The sequence below is a fragment of the Gambusia affinis genome, linkage group LG07 (genome assembly GCF_019740435.1).
Source record: "Gambusia affinis linkage group LG07, SWU_Gaff_1.0, whole genome shotgun sequence".
Lineage (NCBI taxonomy): Eukaryota > Metazoa > Chordata > Actinopteri > Cyprinodontiformes > Poeciliidae > Gambusia > Gambusia affinis.
The window spans coordinates 8836451-8861460 of NC_057874.1; the positions used below are offsets into that span (position 1 = coordinate 8836451).

At 40.7% G+C, this 25010-nt stretch overlaps 2 protein-coding genes across 4 annotated transcripts in view; one reads left to right on the forward strand and one right to left on the reverse strand.

Moving 5' to 3' along the window:
- Positions 1-315: 315 nt before the first annotated feature.
- glrx (glutaredoxin (thioltransferase)) lies at positions 316-6608 on the forward strand. Its single transcript, XM_044122832.1, has 3 exons — positions 316-600; positions 2409-2533; positions 6182-6608. Exons 1-2 carry the CDS (start codon positions 394-396, stop codon positions 2520-2522), a joined length of 321 nt encoding a protein of 106 aa, XP_043978767.1. The 5' UTR covers positions 316-393; the 3' UTR covers positions 2523-2533; positions 6182-6608.
- Positions 6187-25010, reverse strand: part of rhobtb3 (Rho related BTB domain containing 3) — a 29473-nt gene continuing 10649 nt past the window's right edge. For all 3 annotated transcript variants that reach the window (XM_044122827.1, XM_044122826.1, XM_044122825.1), the window contains exons 8-13: positions 17541-17650; positions 14204-14309; positions 13489-13662; positions 8687-8853; positions 8503-8599; positions 6187-6321 (exon numbers count right to left, since the gene is read on the reverse strand). In XM_044122827.1, coding sequence (XP_043978762.1) covers positions 6203-6321; positions 8503-8599; positions 8687-8853; positions 13489-13662; positions 14204-14309; positions 17541-17650 — 773 coding nt within the window. In that variant the 3' untranslated portion in view covers positions 6187-6202. The remainder of the gene's footprint in view (positions 6322-8502; positions 8600-8686; positions 8854-13488; positions 13663-14203; positions 14310-17540; positions 17651-25010) is intronic.

Below are 25010 nucleotides of genomic sequence, written 5' to 3' on the forward strand. Positions count from 1 at the left end.
CATAATTTAATTGTAGATCTCTGAAATGTGTATTTCAGATAGTAATTCATTGTAGATATCTTGAATTGAAGTCCCCATACAACTCAATGGTAAATCTGACGTCATTTCGACTAGTCAGAATGTAATTAGAGATATCTCAAATAGGGATTTTGTCTAGTCAAAGTATAATTAGAGATATCTTAAATCGCTAAAAACGTCTAGTCATAAGACAATTTGAGATATCTGGAATATAAAGGCGGCAAAAAAACGAATTTATGTTAAAACGGCTTGCCATACTTGCCATAGTTTCACGCCTTCAACGTCACCCGTAAATGTTCAAACAGAATCATCCTCTCAGTGACGACATTGAACGCCTCGTCAGAACAAACCCAGAAGTTTACAAGGAGAATTAAGATGGCGCAGCAGTTCGTGAATGCTCAGATTAAAGGGGACAAAGTGGTGGTCTTTCTGAAGCCGTCATGTCCCTACTGTGTCATGGCTCAGGAGGTATTCTCCAAATACCAGTTCAAGCCTGGCCATTTGGAGTGTATTAACATCAGTGGACGCAGCGACATGGACAGCCTCCAGGACTATTTCCTGGAAACCACCGGAGCCCGATCGGTAAACTCGTCTCCCTCTTCATCCTTTTAAATAACGCATTTTAGTTCATTATCTATCCTTATAAGAGAAGTTTCCCTACCTAACCTCTTTTAACTGTTGTTTATATTCTATCCATTAATCATCATGACAAAACGGAACCGCTGGTATTTTTTTTATTTTATTTAAAATCCAAGTTTATTTTTAGAACTTATGTACTAGATGCTATTTTTTGTTGGAAAAACTTTAATATTATAATAAAAATAATAATTATCACTATTTTAAAATATTGTTGAGTCGTTTTCTCCTAAAAAAAAAAAAAAAAAAAAAATCTGCAAGAATAGGGGAAGTACGGAACGTGGTGCCGGAAAAGACTATTTTATTCTATTTAACGTTGTAATAAAATCTTATTTTTATTAAAAGGTGTGAATCTGTTTTTATAAATTCACCCTAATGTAAAAGTCCACCCAGTGACGTGTTTCATCTTTAGGGTTTGCGTTTCTGAGGAGGGTTCACGTTACACCATGGGCGTAGGTTTGGGTATGGACGGTCGTGACATGTCACGACCAATATTCAAGGGATATAAAATAGTCCCGACCAATTTTTGCCATATTAATAAAAAAAAATCATATGTATTTTTTCAATATACTACGCAGTGGTAGCATTCATTTTAAAATTCGCTGTTATGAACTATGACGACCCATGCCGCTATTGGCTCAAAGAACGTGGATCTACGTTCTTTGATTGGCTGCAACAGGCGGCGGCCAGCTGGCCACACGCGGAACGGAAGCTTGGTCCATGGTGCTGAAAGTGAACGCGTCTCCTTCTGAGTTTGACATTTATTATGAGTCTCCGAGACCATGTCGCCACCAAAAAAGAAAAGGACGACAGACATTGGAAGTTATTTCGCTACCTCGGCTGTAAGTACAGTGAGTGGACCCATAAGTTAGATATCTATCACGCAACGCATTTGTTGGAAAGTCCGGTGTTTAGTAAGGTCACCACTGAATGTGAGGTAGAATAGATCTGTTAATTATGTAATATTTTATAATTTATATGATATTATTTTATAATAATTATGAATTATTTTATTATTGATTTATTTGTTATTTTATGAATCTTTTTTTCCTCTTAAATGCATGATATCTCAACAATTGGTCTTTTTCCTGAAGTGCAAGAAGTCATTTTTTGTTCTTATCTGCAATTGTGTTTGTTGTATAATCAGTAGATCCAGAGGATATTTCTTTTGATCTTACTTGTAATGTTTTCTGAATTTTGAAAAGGAAAAAGTAAAGTGTTCTTGAACTGATCTGCTGAGTATGACTGTATCTGGTTGTATACACAAGATGTATGATCAAGTTATGGTTATGGTTGGGGGCAGGGGGTTATTAAGCCAATGTGGTGCCCCCCCTACCCCCGGTCAAAAATGGTCGGGGTGGGGTGGGGTGGGGGGGGGGGGGTTGGTCAGTAAGTTCTAAGGTCCCACCAAAACTTAGACCAAATCTACGCCCTTGCGTTACACAAGGACTCATTTGTACCTCAGGTAAACCAAAAGCTACAGACTACCGAGTAAAAAAAACTTCTGAATCATCCTAAAATAAAAGGTAGTCACAGCTCAAACAATGTTTAAGCTTCAAATCATTTTCAGAAATGGTTTAGAAGCCATTCTTGTTTATTTTATTTTTCTATGCCATGCCTCCTCTGAGATTATAACTTTATTTAATTACTTTGTTTTTTTTGTTGTTTTGACATATCTTTACTAAGGGGTGTGGGTAATTGTCATCAGTTCACCAGTCTTTATTCTTTCCCACGATTGCCAAAATAAATTGCAGGTCCCACGGGTGTTCATTGGTGAGAAGTGTGTGGGAGGAGGAAGTGACGTGCAAGACCTGGACAAGAGTGGCAAGCTGAAGGGAATGCTGGAGTCTATCGGGGCCCTTCAGTGATCTGCTTCCAGGTACCAAAATCTGTATTTGTTCCACCTGGTGTCTTCCTGCTGCCTTCACATGGTTCCTATGACTTTTGTCTTGTCAAAATGTTACTTTTCCCAACTCAATGTGTTTTGTAAGCACGTTTTGTTTAAATTGTGAATGCCTTTATGTATTTATTCTACTATTATGTCAGGTTTTTCACCCACTATTTAAATGTTGGCCCCTCTGCCTTCTTCAAATCAGACAAAATCGGTGTCAAACGTTTGTGCAGCAAAATATTTTTGTTTGTGCCGCTATCATTTTAAAGATGTGAAGAAATGTTTCCAGGGGTCATGAAAGGTCAACCAGCACCCCCATCGCCCCACCTTCTTCGAATCGGATAACATTTGTGTCAATCAGCTCGACTACATTTGTGCGGCAAACTTTTTTGTTTGTGCTGCTTTGGCTTTGAAGGTATTAATAAAAGCTTAAAGGTCATTTTGATTAAGTAAAAGTGGCAGTGGCTGGTTGACCTTTAAACTTTCATTAATATCTTCAAGACCCAAGCAGCACAAACAAAAGATTTTTGCTGCACAAACGTTTGACACCAATTTGAAGAAAGTCGGGGGGCCGACTTCACTTTTTCTTTCTTTTTTTTTTTCCTTTCCCCCCAGCAGTTTGGTGACATTTGCTCTCTCGTTTCTCGTTTATTTATTGCCCATTTCAGCCCCTTGAATTTCACAAATTCTTCCTCTGTTGACTTACTGCTCAAAAAAAAAAAAAAACATTAAGCAGTGGTTTGAGTAACTACCATCTCCAGCTAAACTGAAACTTTAATGCCACTGAGCATCAACTGGGTGGTTTAAGATTCTCCCAGAAGCCAAGCAGCAGGTATTTTTTTGTTGAAGGAACTCTTGCACTGGCAAAGAAGTGGGTTTCATTCGACTGTAGAACATCGGGCATTTCACACTGTTTTCTTCTCACATACCAAACCAGACCTGGGAAATGCATTTCTGGACTTCTTAGGAACCCCTCTAAGCGCCATGTAGGTAAAACTGTCCATTGCTGTTCAAAACAGGCCAACAATCAGCAGGATTAATTGGAGGAAATGAAAAGCCAACCGTCCACGCAGAGAGCAGCGGCGTGTTCGTTCTAAAACAAGTCTTTATTTAAAGTCAGACACTGTGTTGTCTACAGTCTGCACAGCTCAGGCCCCGCCGGGTTCTCACCGGGTCCCACTTTTTGTTTCACAGTCCAGAGTTTCACCTGCCATTTACTGCCTTCGCTCACGAATTCGGGTTTATCGGAGGACTTCTCGTCGGCTGCCTAATTTGGCGGCCTTCAGGTGAAACCGGGCGCCGAGTGGCATCGGGACCGACGGCGGCACATGGATCTCGGCTGCGTTTCTGAACATCTAACTCAGCTAGTTGTTCCGACTATGCCACAGACGGCGTGATTAATTATTATACATTGATAATAATCAACGGGATACACAGAGAGCTGTAAAAACTGGTCACTGATGAGATTCACTTACACACTTCACTTGTAAATGGCAGCGAAAAGTCCGACTGTAAATTAGCGCAGCCGCGTTGTCTCTACGTCACGTTTAAGGAAACGCCCACAGGCTATAAGAGGTTACAAAAATAATTGCAGCACCATAAATCATAAATCCCATTATGATTAAAAAATAATCTTGCTTAAAAAGAAACAATAGGAACAAATTAAACAGGATAAAATAAATATCGTAACTCAGAGGCAGCAAGGTTTTTCCTGTACTAATTATTAACATTCTTTTCAATTCCACTTCTGAGAAATCTGATGCGTTTTGCGTCGGTCAAAATGCTCCCAGTAAGGACTATTCAATGTTTCCAATGCACCAAAAACTTTGTAAAAAAAAAACTAAAGCTAAACAGATTAGAATAATAGTGTAAAAAATATAGTGACTAATGTTTACATTTGGTGCATAAAACACCTTTAGTTCATCTTGCAGCCTTCACACCGTCTGTTTAGAGGATTTAAATTCAGACTTTGCCCTCGTTTAAACCAAGCTGTGATCAAAAGATATTGCGTCTAACGAGACGATGAAATTTACTGCCCCCGCCCCGACGAGATGTTTTAGTGTTCAGGCAGTAAAATTCGAAATTGCAATTAGATTGATCCTGCTCAAAAGCTAATCTGAGCACACTGGATCTGTTCACGTCTCAACCGCAAAACTTTATTGAGTTTTATGGTGGGTTTTATGTGATGGACCAACACAAAATGGAGCGCGAGTTTGAAAAATGATGGCATGAATTTGTATTTGTTCCCACCCCCCCGCCCACTTACTCTTAATTCACATAAATAAAAAATCTTCAGAAGAAGGACAACTGTGAGTCATTGAAGACTGGCAGAAGAAACTCAAATTATTTTGCAATCGCAGCTAATTATTGTTTTAGTAATCAGTTATTCAGATGATTAATCGATTTAAAAAATTGGCATCTTGTGCAGATTTTTACTCAGCCACTTAGGCCCTTATATAAAATAACAGGAACACATTAAGTGATGTAAATAAAACACTTATTTAAATAAGAAAATAAACATTTTAGTGCTGAAAATACAATAACAGCCTTCCTAACATCAATATGTGAAAGGTTCATATAGTCTAGGACTAAACTGCTGATGTATTTTGGATTAACTCGTTCATATATGAGTGCAAAAGGTGCTTAATAGGAGATTTTTTATTTAATTTATTTGTTTATTCTGCAGAATTTGAATCGTGTGAAGCTAAAGCCGTGACACTTTAGGAGTTCTGGGTAGAACATATTTACAGACAAAGAAGTTAGTTTTTTAAAAATTATCTTAAATGCAAAATGTGTTTATTTTTGGTACAGTTTTGGCTTGAATAGTGCTCTGAGTGTGTTGATCTTTCACCATATGAAAGAACAAGCCGTGGCTTGTAGTTGCACGTTATTACCTCGGGGGCGTGAATACAAACACATGCCACACTTTATTAGACTTTTTTTTTTTTTTAAATCTATATTGTTTCCTTTCTACTTTCCACCACCAAAAGTTTCTTTCATTTTTGTTTTGTTGGTCAATCGCTTAAAATGCCATCAAAACACACTGAAGGTTTGTGGTTTCAATGTGACAATGTGTAAAAGGTTTAAGGGGTTCGACTGCTTTTGCAAGGCGCTGAATCAATAACACCGACGGCGTTGTACCAAACTGATCTGCCGCTTCCTGATTTTCTATTTTTCTTCTTCTTCTTTTTTTTTTTTTTTTATTTCAACCTGAAGTTACATTAGGAACAAGCTTCGAACAATCTGCATATAATTGATGCTGGTTTGTTTTCCGATGAGTGTCGTTTTTCGTCTTTGAAGCTCGCTGTATTGCCAGTAGAAAATATAATCTATCACAGAGCCTCCGACCAGAGGTCAGACGGTCGTTTTTAAAATCCTATTGGGTTTTTAAGGATCAGTCGTTTCGTATTGCCCGTGGTTGCAATAGTCTGTAGGCAAGGAGGGAGGAAAAAGTGGAGACTCGTGTCCAAAACCGATCAGTTTATTTCCTGCTGTTGTCGTCGTCTCTCAACTCGTCCTTTCCGGTGTTGTTCCACAAAGTCAAACCTTTGTTTCAGTCAACAATCCTCTCCTCACTCGGGTCATTGCCTCCCTTGATTCCTTTCCTCCGTCCCGCCCCCTGTTCCCTTCCTGCAGGGTGGGAGCCTCCAGATGTGGTCACATGACCAAGCAGCGGGACTTGCGCAGTTTGCGCCGCCGCTGCTGATACTCGCTGAGCTCCTGCAGGTATCCTCTGGACGGCCAGCGGAGCCTCTCCACCTGCTCACGCTCCTCCTCTGAAAATGATTTTTAAAAAAAAGAAAAAAAAAGACGGCATGAAGAGCATGAATCTGTTACAGCTGCAAGCATCAATAATGTGACTGCAGGCCCAGGAAGAAGAACAATATGGAAATGTTTACATTGCTCCTACACACATTAACTGTAATATGTTCTTAGTGGAAGCCGAAGAGCATGAAATATCTAAAAATTTGTCCCCAGCTTAAGTGTGCCCTTACGTATCCGTCCAGTAGCATATTGAGTCCTGTGCGATTGATGAACACAATAAAACACTTTCTGCTTCGCAGTGTTGGTATTATTCAGTGCAATTAGGCTGGATTTATGCGCTTTGTCGTTGCCTGGTAAATCCACAAGAGCTACAAACTCCAGCAATTAGACAAATTATCCGTGGACATTTATTTGCGTTTGGTTTCATTTAGGGTTCCTACACATTTCCCAGTTATTCTTAGAATGTAATTAGTTTTTCTTTATGTTTCTTCAAGATTTTTTGAGACTGAAAACAGTTGGTTTTATTATCTGTATATTTTCCAAATTATTAAACAGATAGATTCAGTTTGTTTTCTATGTTATCTTACTGGCATCCAAACCAAGTCACATTGTCCTGATTTCAAACTGCATTACGGTTGAGAGTCGTCAAATCTCCAAATTATTATCCTACATTAAATACCAAATCTTTATTTTTTAAAGTTATTATTTTGTATGTTTATTTTGTTTCCATGCCGTTTGGCATCAAAACCAGAGTCAGAGATTAAAACTCTAATCGTAGGACATTAGAGGCCTTAAAAATGGCCCCTTAAAAATGTAATTACCAAAACAATAAATCTCTAAAAGAAACCAAGGTTGACGTGTGAAAGGATGGCACTTGGATCCAAAAATATTAATTGGATATCATTTAAAATGTCTAAAGTTTTCCCATATTTGTTAATGTACTGATAAATGAACACAACACTTGAACGTTTTTCCATCCTCCATGTTCTTTTTTTCTTTTTCATCTTTATGCAAAGTTGCAAAATGACAAAATTTAAATTCCCATACTTTTCAAGACTATGTAGGAACCCAGTTAAATTACAGTACAGGGGTCCAAAACATGAACTTGTTATACTGAGGTGAGTGAAACACGACGGAGAAGTTGTCTCGAGCTTCGACCGATGCAAATCAGCTGGCAGGAAAAGCTTTTCATGTTCCTGTTTCACACAGGAAGGTTATTAATGTCACTCCACCATCCGCCTTTATTTACAGTGGGCGGGAAAAAATAGACGTCCTTTTTTGGTAAGGTGTAATTTGCATGAGCAGCTATATTATTTGTAAGATTGGAGTTTTAAGACTGTAGAGGTTCGATTTGAGACTCCTTAGCCTCGTCGTCCGAGTTCAGCTCATCTAAATTTATACTGAATGACGATGCAAACACACTTCTGTACTGCTGATGAGGCATCCTAGAAGAGCAGAGGCTGCTCAGAAATGACTCGCATTGTAAGTGATTTCAGAATTAACAAATAATTCTGAAAATGAGTCATATTTTAATTTTAGTATTAATAGATTTGATTATGTAGATAGACGCCTCTTAAAAAAAAGGTTTTATTAAAATGGATCAAAATGTGCCTATATTCATTTCTGAAAATATACCAAAGAACTGTTCAATTCAGGGATCGTTAATAGGTGGATCTAGAAATGGTTTTGTTAAATGGTAAACATTTTGAATCCTAATTATTATTATTAAGATTTTTCTAAACAAATGATCACTATAAAAAAACAATTTGCAATATTGTTATTAAGGGATGACGGGCTCATTTCAGAGGTTACCTGTGTTTGTACTGAAATGTAAATGACCTTGTAATTAGTGCATTTTGCTACAGGCAACCACAACGCATGAGAGCAAATCTTCATACTACTGAGCTTTGGGTGATTTATTAACTTTATTTACTCATTTCTAAATTACAGTCATTGATCAATCATCTAAAGTGAAACGGAACATTGTCGTTCTGCTAAAACCTCCGTGAACTTAAACGCTTAAAACAGGAAGTGTGTCACACTGATTTTTGTGCATTTCAACAAAATCCCCACTCACAAGGTGGCGGCAGCGTAAAAATTAAGAAGGAAATAAATCATAGATGCGACTTTCAAGCGTCCTGCGTTTCACACGACGACACGCCGGGATGAAAACATTAAGCTTTCCCACTGACCTGACAGCTCCAGGAAGTCAGGTTTATGACTAAAGATCAGGTAGTTGTTGGCGATGAAGTGGAGGAGCCAGATGTACAGCTGCTCTGCGTTGTGGCACTGGCAATTCAAAGCAGATCAGCAGAGCATTTTACTCTTGAAGGCTGTCTCTTCTCAAGCCACACGACGGCTTCGGCCGGCACCCACCTTCGCTCTACGCAGAAGTCGAACCACGCTGATCCCCGTCGACGACAGCTCTCTGCTGGGCATGCTCTGTAGGTAAGCACACACACACACCTCGCACAGATGCTGGAGCCGTTTCACCTGGTACATCTCGGCGCAGACCAGCACCGCCATGGCTTGCAGCACACTGGCTGGACACAGAAACACACACCAATGGATCTGTCCAACGTCCTTCAAAGTTTGTTAAAAATGACCTGGGGTAACGGAGGTGCGGGTTAGAAAAGACTCACTTAGTCACAAATCTCTCATGCCTTGATTTTAATGCAGGGCAAATGAGTGAACACCTGTAAGCTGAACATCTGACTACACATTCGGTTTACTAACAAAAAAAAAAAATTAAGAAAGTTTTATAAGACCTTTATTTCTGCTTGAACTGAGAGTTGTGACCTGGAATCCAAAGCGTCGGGATACAAACGATACCACCCAGTTTCTTTATTACAGGTATTGCCTTGTTTGGTAGTATCAGAGCCTAACATATGATTGTATTTATGCCACTGTATTAATGCAGGTCTTTATTAAGCTTTTACTACCACGCCAAATGAAGGTCAGTTTTATCTGCTGTCACTGACGTCTTCTAAAGCCAAACATGCTCATCAGGAACGTTCATACTTAGATTTTATATCATATAAACAATACATATGCATATTTTTTTTTATGGGTCGTCTCAATCGATGAAATATAAATTGGGGCTCCTTATGCGAAAAAATGACTTGCCACAAATAGCAGCTTGATAAAGATTTCTGAAATGAACGAAAAACAAACATCTTTTGTCCTAACTGGTGATATTTTTTATGTTGTACAGACATAAAACGTATTCTAGTAGATATTTTTAAGGAGAAAGGGTGATTACAGTAAAATGTGGGTTATGGTGCCACACTATGTTGCTGTATTTTGTCTCAAAGCTGGTGCAATAGAGAAAAATACAATTTCAAATGCTATATTTACCCCTGACACGCATTAACAATCCTAAACAAAGACTCCAAACATGATCACATCCGAAAGTTTAATTACGTAACACATAGGCTTCGGCTACGACGTCGGCGACTACGACCACGTTCCTGTGTCGTTACATTATATTCTTGCATTCAATTAAGAAGAACTAAACAAATTCGTCCGGATGGTGTTGAAATACCTCCTCAAACTACGCCAGTGCAGGCGGATATTTCCTGTTACTCATCTCCAGCCACCGTTTGCCTCATCTGTCTCTCCCTCCTCCTGCAACGCTCCTCAGACGTGCCGCTGCACCATCAGCTCAGCAGCAGCAAACACAGAAGGCTTTGTTATGTCTGGCTGCACAATTGCTCAAACGAGCGTTAGGAACGTCTCCTTTCATATGTTCAGGCCGCATTATCTGGGTGAAGCGCCGTGCTAGCCCCGCTGCTTTGATAGCGCTCTGTTTGTCACAGATACTCGTGGAGTTACCTTGTGCTGACCTTGAGCGCCGGGGGGTGTTATGTAATTTTAAGGGCTGCCGCAGCTTCAGGAGCTGCTTCTTGGTCTCAGTGTTCCTGAAGACATGAGTGGATGTAAAGCTGGAAAACAGAGATGCTCGTCCTGGGGGTATTTAAGCCAGATATTAAGGAATAAATGTAGTTTTTTGTCTAGTTTTATTTTTTACAATATGAATGTGTTGCGATATCCTGCAGACAAACAATAATTATAGGAGTCCTCAAAGTTGCCATATTGCTTTTCATAACATCACTGACGGAGAGAAATGTGTTCATTTCCAGACACTAGTGCCAAGTGGTGTCACTCTAAAAGCCTTTGTCCTCTATCAAGCTCTTCCCACTAGAGATGCACTGAGAAATGGGAAAAAAAAAATCCAATAATTTTTTTAATCCAGAAACATTCCCAGGACAGAGCGAATAACAACATCCGTATTGTGAAAAATGATTAAAGCTGGGAGAACGTTCAAAGTTGGCAGCTGCCAGTATCAGTGGAGTGTTTAAACGAAGAGCCAGAGGAGTTATTTAAAAGCATGTCAAGATATTCCTGTGGATTATTCAGGCTGTGAGAGAGCAAGGCTCACAGCAGATAACAGTAAGGCTGAGCTGGAGTTTGCACATTTGTTCTGTTTTTTGTTTTTTTATTGATTTCAAACTCAAGCTTTCAGGAAGACAGGAAGTTTAGAAAACATGATTTTCATTGCTGTTTTTCTGTCCAGTGGAGTGCAGCCTGCGGCTCAGTGGCTCTTTTAACCTTCCATAATGGCTCCTTTATTATTAATAATGTGTTGTAATTAACATTTTAGTGGGGGGGGGGGGGGGGGTTTCCTGTGTTTTCACCCGATAATTGCTTTGAGTCTCCGCAACAGGATGACACTAAAAGTACTAGTGAAATTTCTTTCAATAGATTTTTGTCCTCAAGTTGTAAACGATCTGGTTGTTTTGCATTATTTTCCATACACATCCCATATTATGAAGAAAATACATCCATCATCCTTTTACTAAAGCTTTGCATTTCTCTTTATCTTAAAACTGTAAAATTATATGAAAATTTATGTCTTCTATTTTCGAAGTTTGCGTAACTTATATGTTTCTAGGTTAGTTTTATTTAGCTGGACGGAGGGCAGAAATTTCTTTTTCTACGGCAAAGGGTGCAGGCCTCATTGGATCCCCTTTTATCACAGAATGTAAAGAGAAACTGGGACATTAGCAGCTGTGCACCGATTTACCGGCCAGCTGATTTATTGGCGCAGATTTCCTTAATCTTAGGAGATTGGGTGATCGGCCGATGCTTGTATGTGAAGACGATAAACCAACCCAACAAAAGCTTTAAAAAATGTTTATCTGTCCTTTAACACAGTAATTGTGCAGGATTCTGTTTTTATATTGGACCAACTGAGATTTACAAGTTCCAGTTTTTTTTTTTTTTTTTTTTTTTTTACAAAAATTAGACTGCTTTATCAAAATAGTGTCTATTCAGTATATTATCGAAAAGATAAAAACGACAAACGTCTTAAGAAGTAAATCTTTCAGTTCAGTTTTAATTTAGAAAAACAAAATGTGGGGGTGCTGCGTTCAAGCACAACCCCCCGTATGAAGGCTTTAGTCCTTGACGCGGACGTCACAGGTTCGATTCCCGGCCTCATGACCTTTGCCCCATGTCTTCCCCTCTCTCATTACATACTTTCCCGTCAAACTCCTCTCAAGAAAAGCCACCAAGACTAATAAAACATTTAAAATCGTCCCTAGAGTGCTCTCAACTTGACAATTTTGGCCCAAATGTACGGTAAAAAAGCTTGGACAGCTCTGCTCCAGAGAGACGCGGTGGAAACTGGATCAAGAAGAGTCAAAAGTAGAAATTATTAATGATGAGTTTAAAATGAAGTCAAAGGAAGCTTCAATATTTTTAGAAGTAAATTCTGTTCAGTTGAAGTTCGTGTCATATAGGTTGTAATCAGGTGCATAAATATCACAGCATCTCATTGTCACAACAAGTGATTTATCCGCTAGACGCTCTCGAAAGTGAAATGTGTGACAGTGGAAAACAACAACGTGTGTGGAGCTGTGACTTGGCAGCTGAAGCAGCAATGCCACGGTCCGATTTCAAGCCTCCCCATAAATCTAATTGAATTTTAAGCTCAGTGCTGTTTTCCCGGTGTCTCTAGAGACCGACGCTGGCAACACGTCGCGCTCTCACAGATGGATGATAAGACCAGTCGACTGTGTCTTTGTTTAAGGCTTAGGTTTGTGACTGAGGGCCGGGTGGAAACGCTGATCCACGCCTCTGTTGTTTGCCGATTTCTTCCTGGGGCTCATTTCCACAGCATGCGGAGAGACTCCGGTCTCTGCTACGAAACTAATCAAGCGTCTATTGACAACTTGCTCGTTATTAGATCCAGCGCTGCAGACGGCTGCGTAAAAGCGGCAGCAACATGATCCCACGGTGAACATTGGGAGCAATCTAACCTTTAATTTGAGAACATTTACTCAGAGAAAATGACACGTTAACAAATAATTGGTCTAGTGAAATCCCTCATCGACGACCATCTCTTATGAGGCGTGAATATAAGGTGACAGAGACGCACGTTATTCTTCAAAACGGGAAAGATGAGAGAAGATCTGATTGAAGTAAAGGCAGACGTGTGTTTATCCTGACCAGTCAGTAAATGCTGTCAAGAAATCAGATGATCATCCTGATCTCCACATGTCTACAATCAGAGAATGAGTGATGAAGTGATGAAGCCAACAGCTGACAAACAAGTCATCAAACCTAAAACAAGGGCTGCAGCTAGCGATTATTATCGGTTAATCTATCAATGATTCAATCCATTAATTGAGAAAACAAATTGGCAGATTCTACAGATTTTTCATTTAACCACTTAAGCCTTTTTCTTCAATATTAGAAATGCATTAATTTTTCAAATCCTTCTTATAAAGAAAGAAAGTAAACATTTTATTGCCTAAAACGCAACAACACAGCATTCTTTTAGAAAATTTCAACCGGGTGAAACTAAAACTACGCCACTTATTATTTCTCATTATGTCTTTATATGAGTGGTGACCAAAGTGGGTCCTGGAGGGTCGGCATCCTGCATGTTTTGGTTCTCTCCCTGGTTTAACGCAACTGGATCAAATGATGGCTCGTTAGGAGGCCTAAGAAGAACACTGACATGCTGAAAAGGTTGTTGGTGTCACCAGGGAGAGAACTAAAACATGCAGGATGCCGGGTCTCGAGGACCCACTTTGGTCACCCCTGCATTATATCGAGCAAAAACAGCATGCGAGTTCCACCTGTGGGTTGGCTGTGTGCAGTAACCTCACCAGGACAGCAGGAGTCAGTGTAGAGGTACTCCAGAAAAGACAGAAAGGTGTCCGAGGAGACGCCGTGGATGGGAACCACTCTGCTCCGGGCCTCGGCGTACTTTCCACTGAACATGGCCGCCATCACGTCACAGCGGGCCACCAGCACCGCCCGGTGGGCGGGCAACACGCTTCCTGAATTACACATTAGTCGGCAGGGTTTACAGTTTATTTCGGCAAAAATCCCTGTAATGTAAAGAACTGGAGAGGACAAACGATTAGCGCTGATAACAAACATGTTTCAGCAACACGGGAATAAACGATCACAAAAGGGCTCTAAAGTCACAGTGGGCCAATTCACTTCATTAACTGCGCTTAACAGCCAGTGGCGAGTTTCCGTTTTATGCAACAGAAATATACTTTTATGAAATATACTTTGACCTCTAAAATTTTAACTTGGCTCAGGTGTGCATGGCTAGGAGCTCGCTGCATTCTTTATGAGATAAATATTGATCATGCGATGCTGTGAGCCCTTTTGCTTGTATATTTCTCTGTTTAATAGAGAGGAGAAGCTTTTTGTGGAGATGAAACATGACAGAAGTGGGAAAGAGCCTTTCATTTCAACTGTTCTACCTTAATTTGTCTCTTAATGGACGACCTGGGCTAATAATTCACTTCACCCTGCTGTGTGAGACTCTGCCAGCGTTTGTCAGTCCGTGTGTTTAACTGCGCCCACCTTGAACCATGAAGATGACGTCCGAATAAAGAGGGGAATTAAAGAGGTTGACGAGGGTCTGGGGTCCGAGTTGAGCTGCCCGTGCACTCGGCGTGTCCCTGGAGCTCTACACACACACACACACACACACACACACACAGAGAGAGAGAGAGCAGAAAGCCATAAGGAGTTCAGTTAGCATTCCTCTGCTGTGTGTCAGCTTCTTGTTACTAGGAAAAATTGACATGCTGAGCATCTTTTGTGCCTCCCTCATAGAATACAGATGGCCCCTCCTGCCAGTTCTACTCAGCGCTACAATAAAACACACTCAAACTGCAGAGCCGAGACCGACGGGACGGCAAGTGGCCGACAGCGAATGAAAATTGCAGACCAGACAGTCGTCCAGACCACCTATTAATAAAACATTTAAGCCTTTTTTTTTTTTTTTTAGTTTTCTTTATGGATCTAGTAGCTTGACAGGAAGACAGGCAGAGAGAGAAAGAGAGAGAGAGAGAGAGAGAGAGAGAGAGAAAGGGAAGACATGCAGCAAATGGCCTGAGGCCAGGAGTTAAACCGGTGACAACTGCAGCAGGGGTTTTTTTTTATCTTAAAGGCAAGATTTATATATTTTTTGCCTTTCAGCAAAAAAGCCGAAAGGCAATTTGCAGTTAACAAGTAATCTATTACTAAATCGGTTGTTGAATATTCCAATAATGGTGATTAATCCAATGAAGCGTTCCAGCCCTAGAAGCGTATGGCAAACTTTTACGTATTTCATTGAAACTGTATACACCAGAGTAACAAACTAGTTGATAATTCTTAACCAGAAAGAAAGAGATGCATGTTTTTCAATAGTTTTTATAGATATAAATCTGGTTTCTCTAAATTCTCCCTAGGTGTGAGTGTGTGTATGAATGGTTGTGTCCTGTATGTCTCTGTGTTGCCCTGCGACAGACTGGTGACCTGTCCAGGGTGAACCCCGCCTCTCACCCGGAACGTAGCTGGAGATAAACACCAGCAACCCTCCCGATTGCACTAGGGGACAAGGGTGAACAGAAAATGGATGGATCTTTCATAATAAGAACAGCTGCAAGTAGTTCATCCCCACCAGCTTAAAAAAAGTCCTACTGGAAGGTGATCCTTTAGTTCCGTCCTTCGTACCCTTCCTCAGGTTTTCTTCTAGTGTTTTCCAATATTTAGTTTCATGCAATCATTTCTAACCAGAGTCCTTGTCCCTGCTCAAGGAAAAACATCCTCACAGATCAAAACAGTTCCTTTTTTCCTCCTGTGATCACGTTCTTCCATATGTTCGCTGTGTTCCCTACATGGGTTGTGGCAAACATTATCGGGAGCTTAACACAGATTCCTTCTTCTCTTTTCAAACTGTGACATTTGTGAGGGCTGGCTGAGTAAGTACAAATCTTACTTTTCAGATTTGTACAAAATACGGAACATGTTTAGTGCCCTGCAAATGAAACAAGGAATACTAGAGAAAAAAAAAATAAAAAAATGTTTTGTCAACATTTGCATAGTGCAAAGCGTGTTCACCGTTGAGTTATAAAGCATCCTTTTAACAACTGCATGACCTTTATCAGTCTGCTGGAGCACAAAGACCTCTCGCTCTCACGCTGCCCTGCTGCAGAGAGATGAGCACGTTATTCGAGGGACGTAGCAACAGAAACCAGGCCTTTGACTTCATAATCCACAGAGAGGCTTGTTTTAAAACTGGATTTGACCAGTTTCCTGAGCGTGCCGACGACCAGGAGGAGGTTGGCAGAGGGAGGAACTGAATCACGGCCGGACATTGTAAACGACCCCCTCTGCCACTCTGCGTCAGACGCTGCCTCAGGTAGAACCAGAAAGGCTGGTCAGGTCTTCCACGCGTCACACGTTCTCACTCCCCAACAAAATGTTAAAAGTCTGCTGCATTGTGTCATCTCGCTTTCTAAATATAGACAACCTCGACGCGATGCGGCCGCCTGAAAACAGCATCCATGCGAGTGCGACTCCCTTCCAGGTCTTGCGGTCTGCTTCTTGGAAAACATCTCGTGTCGATGTTGCGCTAATCCCCACAGTATCTGGGAGGTGATTAGAGGCACTGATTATGTAAATATGATAATCACAGACGCATTATTGCTGATCTGATCTTCCTAATGAAGGCCCTCTTAATCTGCAACTATAAACTCATTTTTTTATGCATTCAAAAAAAATTGAATTCAGCTGTTTAACCTCTGTTGTGGATTTCATGCATTCCTTTAGATAGCTGGTTTTGTTTTCATACAGAGCACACTGCTTTGCAAATACTTTTTAGAACGAGTCACAGGCGGGTTACGTTGTTTTTAGATGCACAAATTGGAGCTTTATGGAAGAGTGTCGGGATTTTGAAAGAAAGGCAGCATCCTGCTGTGGAGGGATGCTTTTACTCAGCAGGGACAGGAAAACTGGTCAACATTTATAGAAAGACAGCAACCTTAAAGATACAGCAAGAAATGCAACGGACTGGGCTAAATCAGGGGCTTTCCAGTTTATATACCGTACTGGGTGCAAATGGACTCTTAAAGGGTTTAGTGTGAAATTTTTATTCGAAGAGTACATTTTTAAACAAATAAACATTTATAAATCATGTATTTGTGTCCTTTTCCCTCTTTTTTTTTAGTTGAGACAGGTTGTGCTGCTATGCAGAATAGAAAATGTTAGATATAAAAAAGTATCGGTTTATTTCTTAACCAATTAGGACAAAAAACATTCAGTGACTTTTTCCCAAGAGCAAACTTTGGCGCATTTCTTTGTCATTATTAGATTAAGTGTTTCGATGATCCATTTTCTGTTGCAGTTGCTTCGTTTTGTTCTTTTCATTAAAATGTTGCATGTTCATTTATTGCTGAGCAGGAAAATGATATTCACAGAAAACGTTTTTTTTTTTTTTTTCATTTGCAGAAAAAAAAAACACCTTTTTTTCTTGGTAGGTGGTTTAGATCAAAGGATAGCTGGGCGAGTGACCCAGTCAAAGTCAAGATTTCAACCCAACCGAGAATCTATAGCAAAACTGGAGAATTGATTCGACTGAGCTTGAGGTATTTTTAGAGGAACAGCCAAACCCTGCTGTGCAAAAGCTGGCCCTCTGCAACACTTGTGTCGTAGCTGCGGTAGCTACAGACTACCGACTGCATTTTTAATCGCTTAAAACAATTTTAAACCCACATATTTCCTTTCAACTTGAGTAAAACAATATAAAAATATAGTACTTTGAATTTTTTTACCTTAAAAAAACAAAAACACAAAAAAAAAACACAGGAAGAGTTGAAGGGTTGACGGATGTTTTTCTGTGTGCTGTAATGCGATGTTTAGCGGAGCTGACCCTGTCTCTGCTGAGAAGAGATCGTATGCGCTCCATAAGTTGAGCCACGGCTAGCGAATTCTTCAGCTTCTCCTCCAGGGCCTCCTGGAGATGCTCCCACTCCCACGCTCCTGAAAACAAAACAAACAAAAAAAAAAAAAAAACATATACATCTACAGTCACACCTTTTGGTTCCGTAAGGGTGCGGTTTTGAGAAAAACACAGATCTCTGTTTGGCACTGGGCTCTGACCGCCCACATGCTTTCAACACCGAACTCTCTACTTTCTCTTGCAGTCAAAGCTTTTTATAAACTGCACCTTTTTATGTAATCTTGGTTGGTAATGGAGGGCGAGGAGAACCAACCCATCCCCAGCTCTACGAATATCAACAATAGAAAATATGAGATTTGTTTTTTTGTTTCATCAGGTTACTAGTTATTATTCTACAACAAGACAGATGGAAATTATTTTTGGCAACGTTCAAAAGATGTTAACCCAGTTCTCTTCTTCTAGGGCGATAATTTGTTCATGCTCTCATTATCTTAACTGTAGCAACATTGTCCAATCAGCAACAGATTGGCTCATCCTTGCAGCAGCTCATCCCTTAAAATATGTAAATAATTAATGTCGATAAGGCGGGAGAAATATTTTAGATGATGGTGAAATCATTTCACCCTCATCTCTTCAGCTTCCGATGTAGCTGGCCGTTAGTTACATGGACGAGTCCAGAAACCAAAAAAAAACACCTTTGTTTTTGTCAGAGAGAGAGCTGCTGGTAAGAATGCGAGAAGGCCGAACGACACATCAGAGTATTCAAAGACATTTAGCAATAATGCTGCAGAGCTAATCTGAATAGAGAAAAATTAGCGTCCAAATAAAATCTGGTTAATCTGGGAGGCAAATCCTTTAAACTGTGCAAAACAATATAAAAAAAATTTTTATTTGACAACACATAAAAATAATAAGCTGGATGTTTATGATTTGTGTTGTCATCAAGCCGTCTCCGAATGTTTTACAGCCATCCTGTGGTGATTTTTGATCACTGACTCCTTCTGAATACTCCGTGCTATTTTATTCAGCAGACGTTTGCTATAATTTTTGGTATTCATCATTTTCATACCTTGATTTAGAAAACAACCAAGGTACCCTCTAAAATCATTTTCTACTGATAGACTGACCTTTGGAGAAAAACATCAGTCCAACGCCAAACATGTTGGAAGACTTTGAGCAAAAACTAAATAAGTTATTTATTTCTTCTAAGACATCACAGTTTAAGTTTCATCAAGTTTTTGCTTTTTTTCCCTCCTATGATGACATCACCTCCTGTTCATCTGATTTCCTACGTTACTTCTGCCGCCACACTTTGGGCAGTAAATCAATAATTTATAGATCAAAGCTGTAGCTGCAAAATACACTGAATCACAGTCATCGTCTCACAAAAAATTGCTAAGATGCACTAATCTGGTAGATGACATTTCAAGTGCCGTGCAGCTTAATGTGCATACGCGTAATTTATTTTTAATGCTGAAAAATGAGATACGAAGATTTTATTGACCAGGAGTTTTGGCTCAGTTTCAACCAGTATCACATTTGAGATGCACAGCAATAATGCCACAACTTTCAAGTTTTCTTATATCGAGCTTTTTGTCTCATTTCCCCCCACTGTGTGACTTTCAAATAACAAGGTCTGAAGGAATTTAAACTGCATGCCTCAGGAAATCGTCAGACATCAACGACCTTGTCAGAACGCTCAAAGTCACTTAAATCTTTGTTCCTCGTTCTGGCCATGTTTTGGCACTTGAATTCCTTTAGGAAGACACGCTGCTTTTAAAGTTTACTCTCTTTCATTTTGTTAAATAAGTTCTAATTAAACAATTTCTTGACTCTTTAGATCTGGGTGTGAACTCAGCTTTCCAAAAAAAAAAAAAAAAAAACTGTGATTGCTCTCAATTCATTTAAGATTTACTAAAGGGGCAAAAATTTAATTTTGAAATAGGCGCAGTTTAGTTTGGACAAACTGTTATTTGAAAACTTATTTTTGTATTAAATCATGCTATTACAGTCTAAAATATATTTTTTGATGATCTGAAACATTTAGGTGCAAAAATGCAGTAATACAAGAAATCTATAAGGGGGGGAAAATACTTTTTCTCCTGTAAACATGGCTGTTTTAACAAGGACCTACCTGGACCCATAAATCTAACTGCGTCCAGAAACGTACACATACAGATGCACAGAAAATGCACATCCACACAACTGCATCCAAACGACAATTTCAATAATTCAGCCGCTCACTACAAAAGGAGACAGAGTCTCAGAGTGTTAACATCACACGCACAAAGTCATGGCCTCTGTGACTGTCCTCACACAGTCAAGTGGCAAAACCTCACAGCATGCAGCTCCCACTGTGGGTGTGATGCTCAAACGGGGAGCTGGGAAACTGTTTTTTTGCGATGCAGTGAAATGGGCTGAAGCAGAACAAATAATCCAGCTGATTTGCTAACAAGATGTTGAATTCTGTGTTTCTTCCACGAACGCATGCTGCAAAAGAGCATTTTTCTCTCACTGAGCTCAAAACGTTTCTGTAGGCTAAGAAGGCGCCCGTTCACATCCAATTAGCCGACTCAAGATGACGCATGGCTACGTGCTCGGTATACGATGTCAGCTCGTTCGGACCGTCGGTGTTGAAGGTTAACTGGGATGTTTTTCCACATGGCTCAACATGTTCTGTCTCTACGCAGGTTTTGTGAAAATCGTTCACATTCCACTTAGCGCATCAGCTCCCACCTTTTTTTTTTTCTTTTTCCTTTTTTCCTACTCGCTCCAAACTGAACATCAATACACCTGACGGTTTGCTGAGCTGCTCGGCTTGTTGCTAACACGTCTTCTTACACAATCCAAGAAAAAGTAGCGCCCCACTCTCTCCTCCTCCAACTCTCCGACTCCCGTTTCATCCTCACATTCTGCCACCTTCATTTTTCACCCTGCACACTGCTTTCCCTTTTGCACTTTTTTCTTATGAAATCACACACACACACATGCAAGGCTGTGCACCGTATAGATGTGTACAAAAGCCCACACTGCTCCCAATTTCAGCTGCTGGCTCGCTTATTCTTATTCATATAGTCACTCACAGAGAATCGGGCTCACTCTATAATCTCTCCCCCTCTGCTCAGCCTTCTCCAGCTCAGATGTTGTGTGCACCTTCCTCTTGGGTTTATGTGTCAGAGCACCAGCGCTGCTTTCACACATGTTTATTATTGCGTGCCGTGACTCAGATCCTTCAAAAAAAGCTTGTTGGACTGCGCAAAAAGGAGATTTGCGCGGCGCCTGACACCGTTGTAAGGTTTTCTCTCCAGATTTTGATAAGGTCCCTTCGCACCAGAGTTAGACTGCCCCGTGGTCGCTCATTTTGGAGATCCGAGGCTGTTTAAACTATGCTGGATGGAGGCAAATTTTCCAAACCTCAAAGTGAAGACAAGCACGACCTCACTGTGCAGCAAGTACTTGGGCCGCAGGCTTTTCCCCCCCAGCTTTCCTGACCTTCCTATAACAATGTGATGCACTGTTAAGACATCTGCAGTGAGACGTTTCTTCCGAATCTGCAACACTTTCCAGCAGCTATGGGAGGATTCTGCACATCCACCATCAGTTTCAGCCTCACAAGCTACGCTGCCATTACAAATGTGCGCCAAACTTTGTCAGAATGTTGGAATTTAAGTTTCCATTAAACATAATCACGCGACAAGTCATTATAAAACATCCCACTTCCTCTTCCTGCCACCTTCTTTGTCTTTTCTGTGTGGCGCAAAAAAGTGTTTCCATTGCAGTTTTGCAAAATACAGTAACTCTGATACAGCAGAAACACCACCTCATCCTAGCGCCGGAGCTTTTTACTGAAATGAGTTACTTCGAAATTGGCACGTTTCAGTTAAGCCATTGTATTTTTGTATTTCCGATTTGCACAATTTTAAGATCAGAGGAGAAGCGGCTACTGTCAGCAAGGATACACCATCAGCATTTTCATCAACTAATCGAGCATTATACTATTCTGCAGAGAGCTGTGTTTTCTGGGCAGAGCCTCTCTGTGCCTCGTCATTCCTAACCTGGTACAATTCTCTGTGCCAATAGAAGTCATTGGCACAAAATGCTTTTTGCGATGACTTTCCTTTGACAGCGTGACAAACATCTTTTCTCCTCTGAGACTTCAGTCTATATGTGCAATTTGGAGGTATGTGTGAGCAAAACGTGCTACCATGGGGAGTGCAGCACACAGAAATCTACTTGTGCGCAGAGTTTTTGTTTCTATTTTGAAATAGACAGAATGAATCTATTTGCTTAGTTTGCTCATTTTTGTTGAAGCCAGAGTTGTATACCATGTGCGTTGGAGCTGGAATGTAAAACACTTATAGCACAGGTCTCAAACTGCAGTCCTCGAGAGCCGCTGTACTTCAACTTCTAGATGTGCCTCTGCTGCATCACCTGAACAGAATAATTAGGTCATTAAGGCTCTGGAGAACTGATCCACACAAGGAGGAGGTAATGAAGCCATTTCATTCTAGTGTTTTGTACCTGTGGCACATCTAAAAACTGCAGGATAGCGGCCCTGGAGGACTGGAGTTTGACACCTGTGACTTACAGTAAACTTCGTAGCACACAAGTGATCAATCCAGGCAGGTGCAGGCATTGATTAAAAAAAAAACTAACAAAAACAACACTGCTACATCCAGGGTGCTCCATGCAACACCCAGAACCCAAATATGTTGCCGCCACATAATCACTGCCGTCTTACTACGTTACTTTTTGCATGCTCAAATCAGTTGAGAAAGTCTGCAGCATTCCTTATGCGCTCCAGAGGGAAACCTCAAAGACCCTGCAGAGGCCATGCACATTCCAGCTGAAGCATAATGTCACCATATGGAGGAAGCCTTTAACTAAGCTTAGGAACATATTTTGAGTATTCGTGCCTTAATTTCTAATGCATGCAGCTCCACGCACTTGTTTACATCCTCGTCTCTGACATAAGGCTCAGTAATAATTCAAAACCTGCTTCATTACAAGGATCAGATCACGACCTTTATATCTTGGATTTTTCTTGAACCTTTCTTCAAAGGCTTCCCCCGGTGTCCCGGTTTTTGAAGTAATTTCTAAAATGATAAACTGAAGTGAGACGAAGAAGACGCAGCTGTCGAACTAGGGAAGAAGATCAAACTTCTAACGTGATCTTTCGACTCCCAGATGACTACTCTATAGTGTCTTACCAAGCGCTTTTAGTTTGAAGGATTTCTGCTTCTCGGTGTAACGGCCCATTGGACGACGCCCAATAGACAACCGACAGCCTCCTACTGCCAGCCAGCGTTTATTGTCACGTCTGAATTAGTAGGAAATGACTAAGGGCTCTTGTGGAATAGAGTTCCCATCTTGTGGACATCAGTCCAGCTCTCCCAGTCCTGTTTCAGCTCCAGCTGACCAATGTGTTTACATCACCACAGCAGGGCTGAAAAACATGCACATGACAGTGAATTGAGAAGCAGGAAATGTGTGACCTCCACGCTGTGCCATAGGTGTAGTCACTGAGGTTGGATTTGTTTGGACGAAGAACACGATAGCTGCTGTTGTAGAGATCCTTTTATCTTTTCTGATTTCCACTTTCTGTTTGGCACTTCCTGCACATATCGTATGATCCCCCTGCCAGGTTTCAGTTTGGGTAATTTTCATCCTTGGCCAATCAGAGGGTTTTTATTCAGAACGGATGGGGGGGCTCTTCTGTGTCGCAGCTCTGCAGCTGCAGTTCATGTTGCTCCAAATTTTAACACAAGAGTAACCTGGCAGTGTTCATTAAAGTTTAAAATTGAATAACTCACCTAACGCTACCCTAACCCTAACCCTATATATTGTTGTTTTGATTTAAATTATTTATTATAAAACTGTATGACTGTTGTTTTAATAATGGCATGGCTCCAAAAGTTCAAAGACTAATTTCAAATTAAATGAGAAGTTAAAATGTTTAGAGAAATAAATCTCAGTCACCCTGACAGTGTTGTCATAACATAGTAACGTATACATTCTCGACTTGATGGATGGGAAAAGATCGGCCTGTTATCAATAAACTCGGCACACTGAGTTTATTGATAACCAAGTTGAAGGCATAAATTTGAGATAAATAATAGAAAAAATCCAGAACAATCTTGTAGGGAGTTGAAATCATGAAGACTTTCTAAATATTGAGAGTGATTGTACAAATGATTACAGTTGTTCTCTTATTTGTTTTAGATAAACTGATTGTATCCCAACGTGGTTCATGAGCCTTTCCAATACAACTCAGCCCATATTCAGTAAATGGAACAGAGCAATGTTTTTTTGTTTTTTTTTTTTATAATTATCCGGCATTTCTAGAGAATCCAGCATAATAAGGATAGTTAGTTAAACAGGAGATACCACTGCAGGGTTTCCCCCAGAGTATTATAAGCCTGGCGGCCCACCATGCTTTACTAGCTTTGCTAGCTCCCCCGCCAGGCTTTGTGCTTCTTAAGGATGTTTAGTATTTCCAAGGCGCTAGTCCCCTTCCTTCTCCCGCTCGGCTGGGGGATTGGATACGCAGTGACTACAGGGATGAAGAAGGTATTTGATCACTACTTTCCTGGAGAGGATTTGGATGGAAGTAGTTCTGAGCAAACTGACCCGGCTAGGGACGTTGGCTTTGAACGAGCGATGGATGTCTGTGGACCCAAAGACTTTGGCTCTACTGAGGTTTTGAAGGACAGTACCTCGGACAAGCGTACCGCATTTGGACAAACTGACCCGGCTGGGGACGTTTGTCCTTTAAGTCAGACAGTTGCCAGTCAGAGCAACGTCACTGGTTCTAGAGACACGAAGGTAGACGACGATCTTAGGCGTGAGAGGACAGTCAAAGAAAAAACTGACCCGGCTGGGGAAGCTTTTTCTAAGGCTGACCTCAGAGCTAAAGGTTTTGCTGAAGCTTTGGCTTCAACAATTCTGGCAAAGCCAGAGATGTCGTCGCTAAAAGGCACATTCACCGGTGTCTTTGAATTACCGAGTTCCCCGGACGGGGAACGTGTCTCAGAGGGAATCGGAGTTGACAGAGACGTCACAGCCATTGGACAGTCAAAATATTGTCCCTGAATTTCTCCAGAAGAGATCTCCCCAGTCCTCATGGAACTGAGGGAGAGAAGTCTGGTTTTGGGAAGAGTCTTTGACATTTCGTGTTTATTGGAATCTTTGCTGGTCTGGCTTGACTCTTTTGATGGCAATACGGATAGGGAGTTGTACAGTGCAGGCAGTTGTACAACATGCGAAAAGGATTACTTAGAGCTGTTGAGTAACGGCCCCCTCGTTGTACTTCCACCTTCCACAGCGTTAGACAACACAGCAGCTCTTTTTAGATGTTGGGTGGAGTTGGGGGTCACAACTATTTGCTCAGGCTGCGGGTCAAAGGTAAACCACAAACACTGCCTCACTGACAATAATGTC

Excerpts from the sequence above, each read along its gene's own strand:
- glrx (XM_044122832.1), top strand. The coding sequence starts at position 394 with ATGGCGCAGCAGTTCGTGAATGCTCAGATTAAAGGGGACAAAGTGGTG. Across the intron at positions 601-2,408 it reads AAACCACCGGAGCCCGATCG|GTCCCACGGGTGTTCATTGG; the intron begins GTAAACTCGTCT and ends AATAAATTGCAG.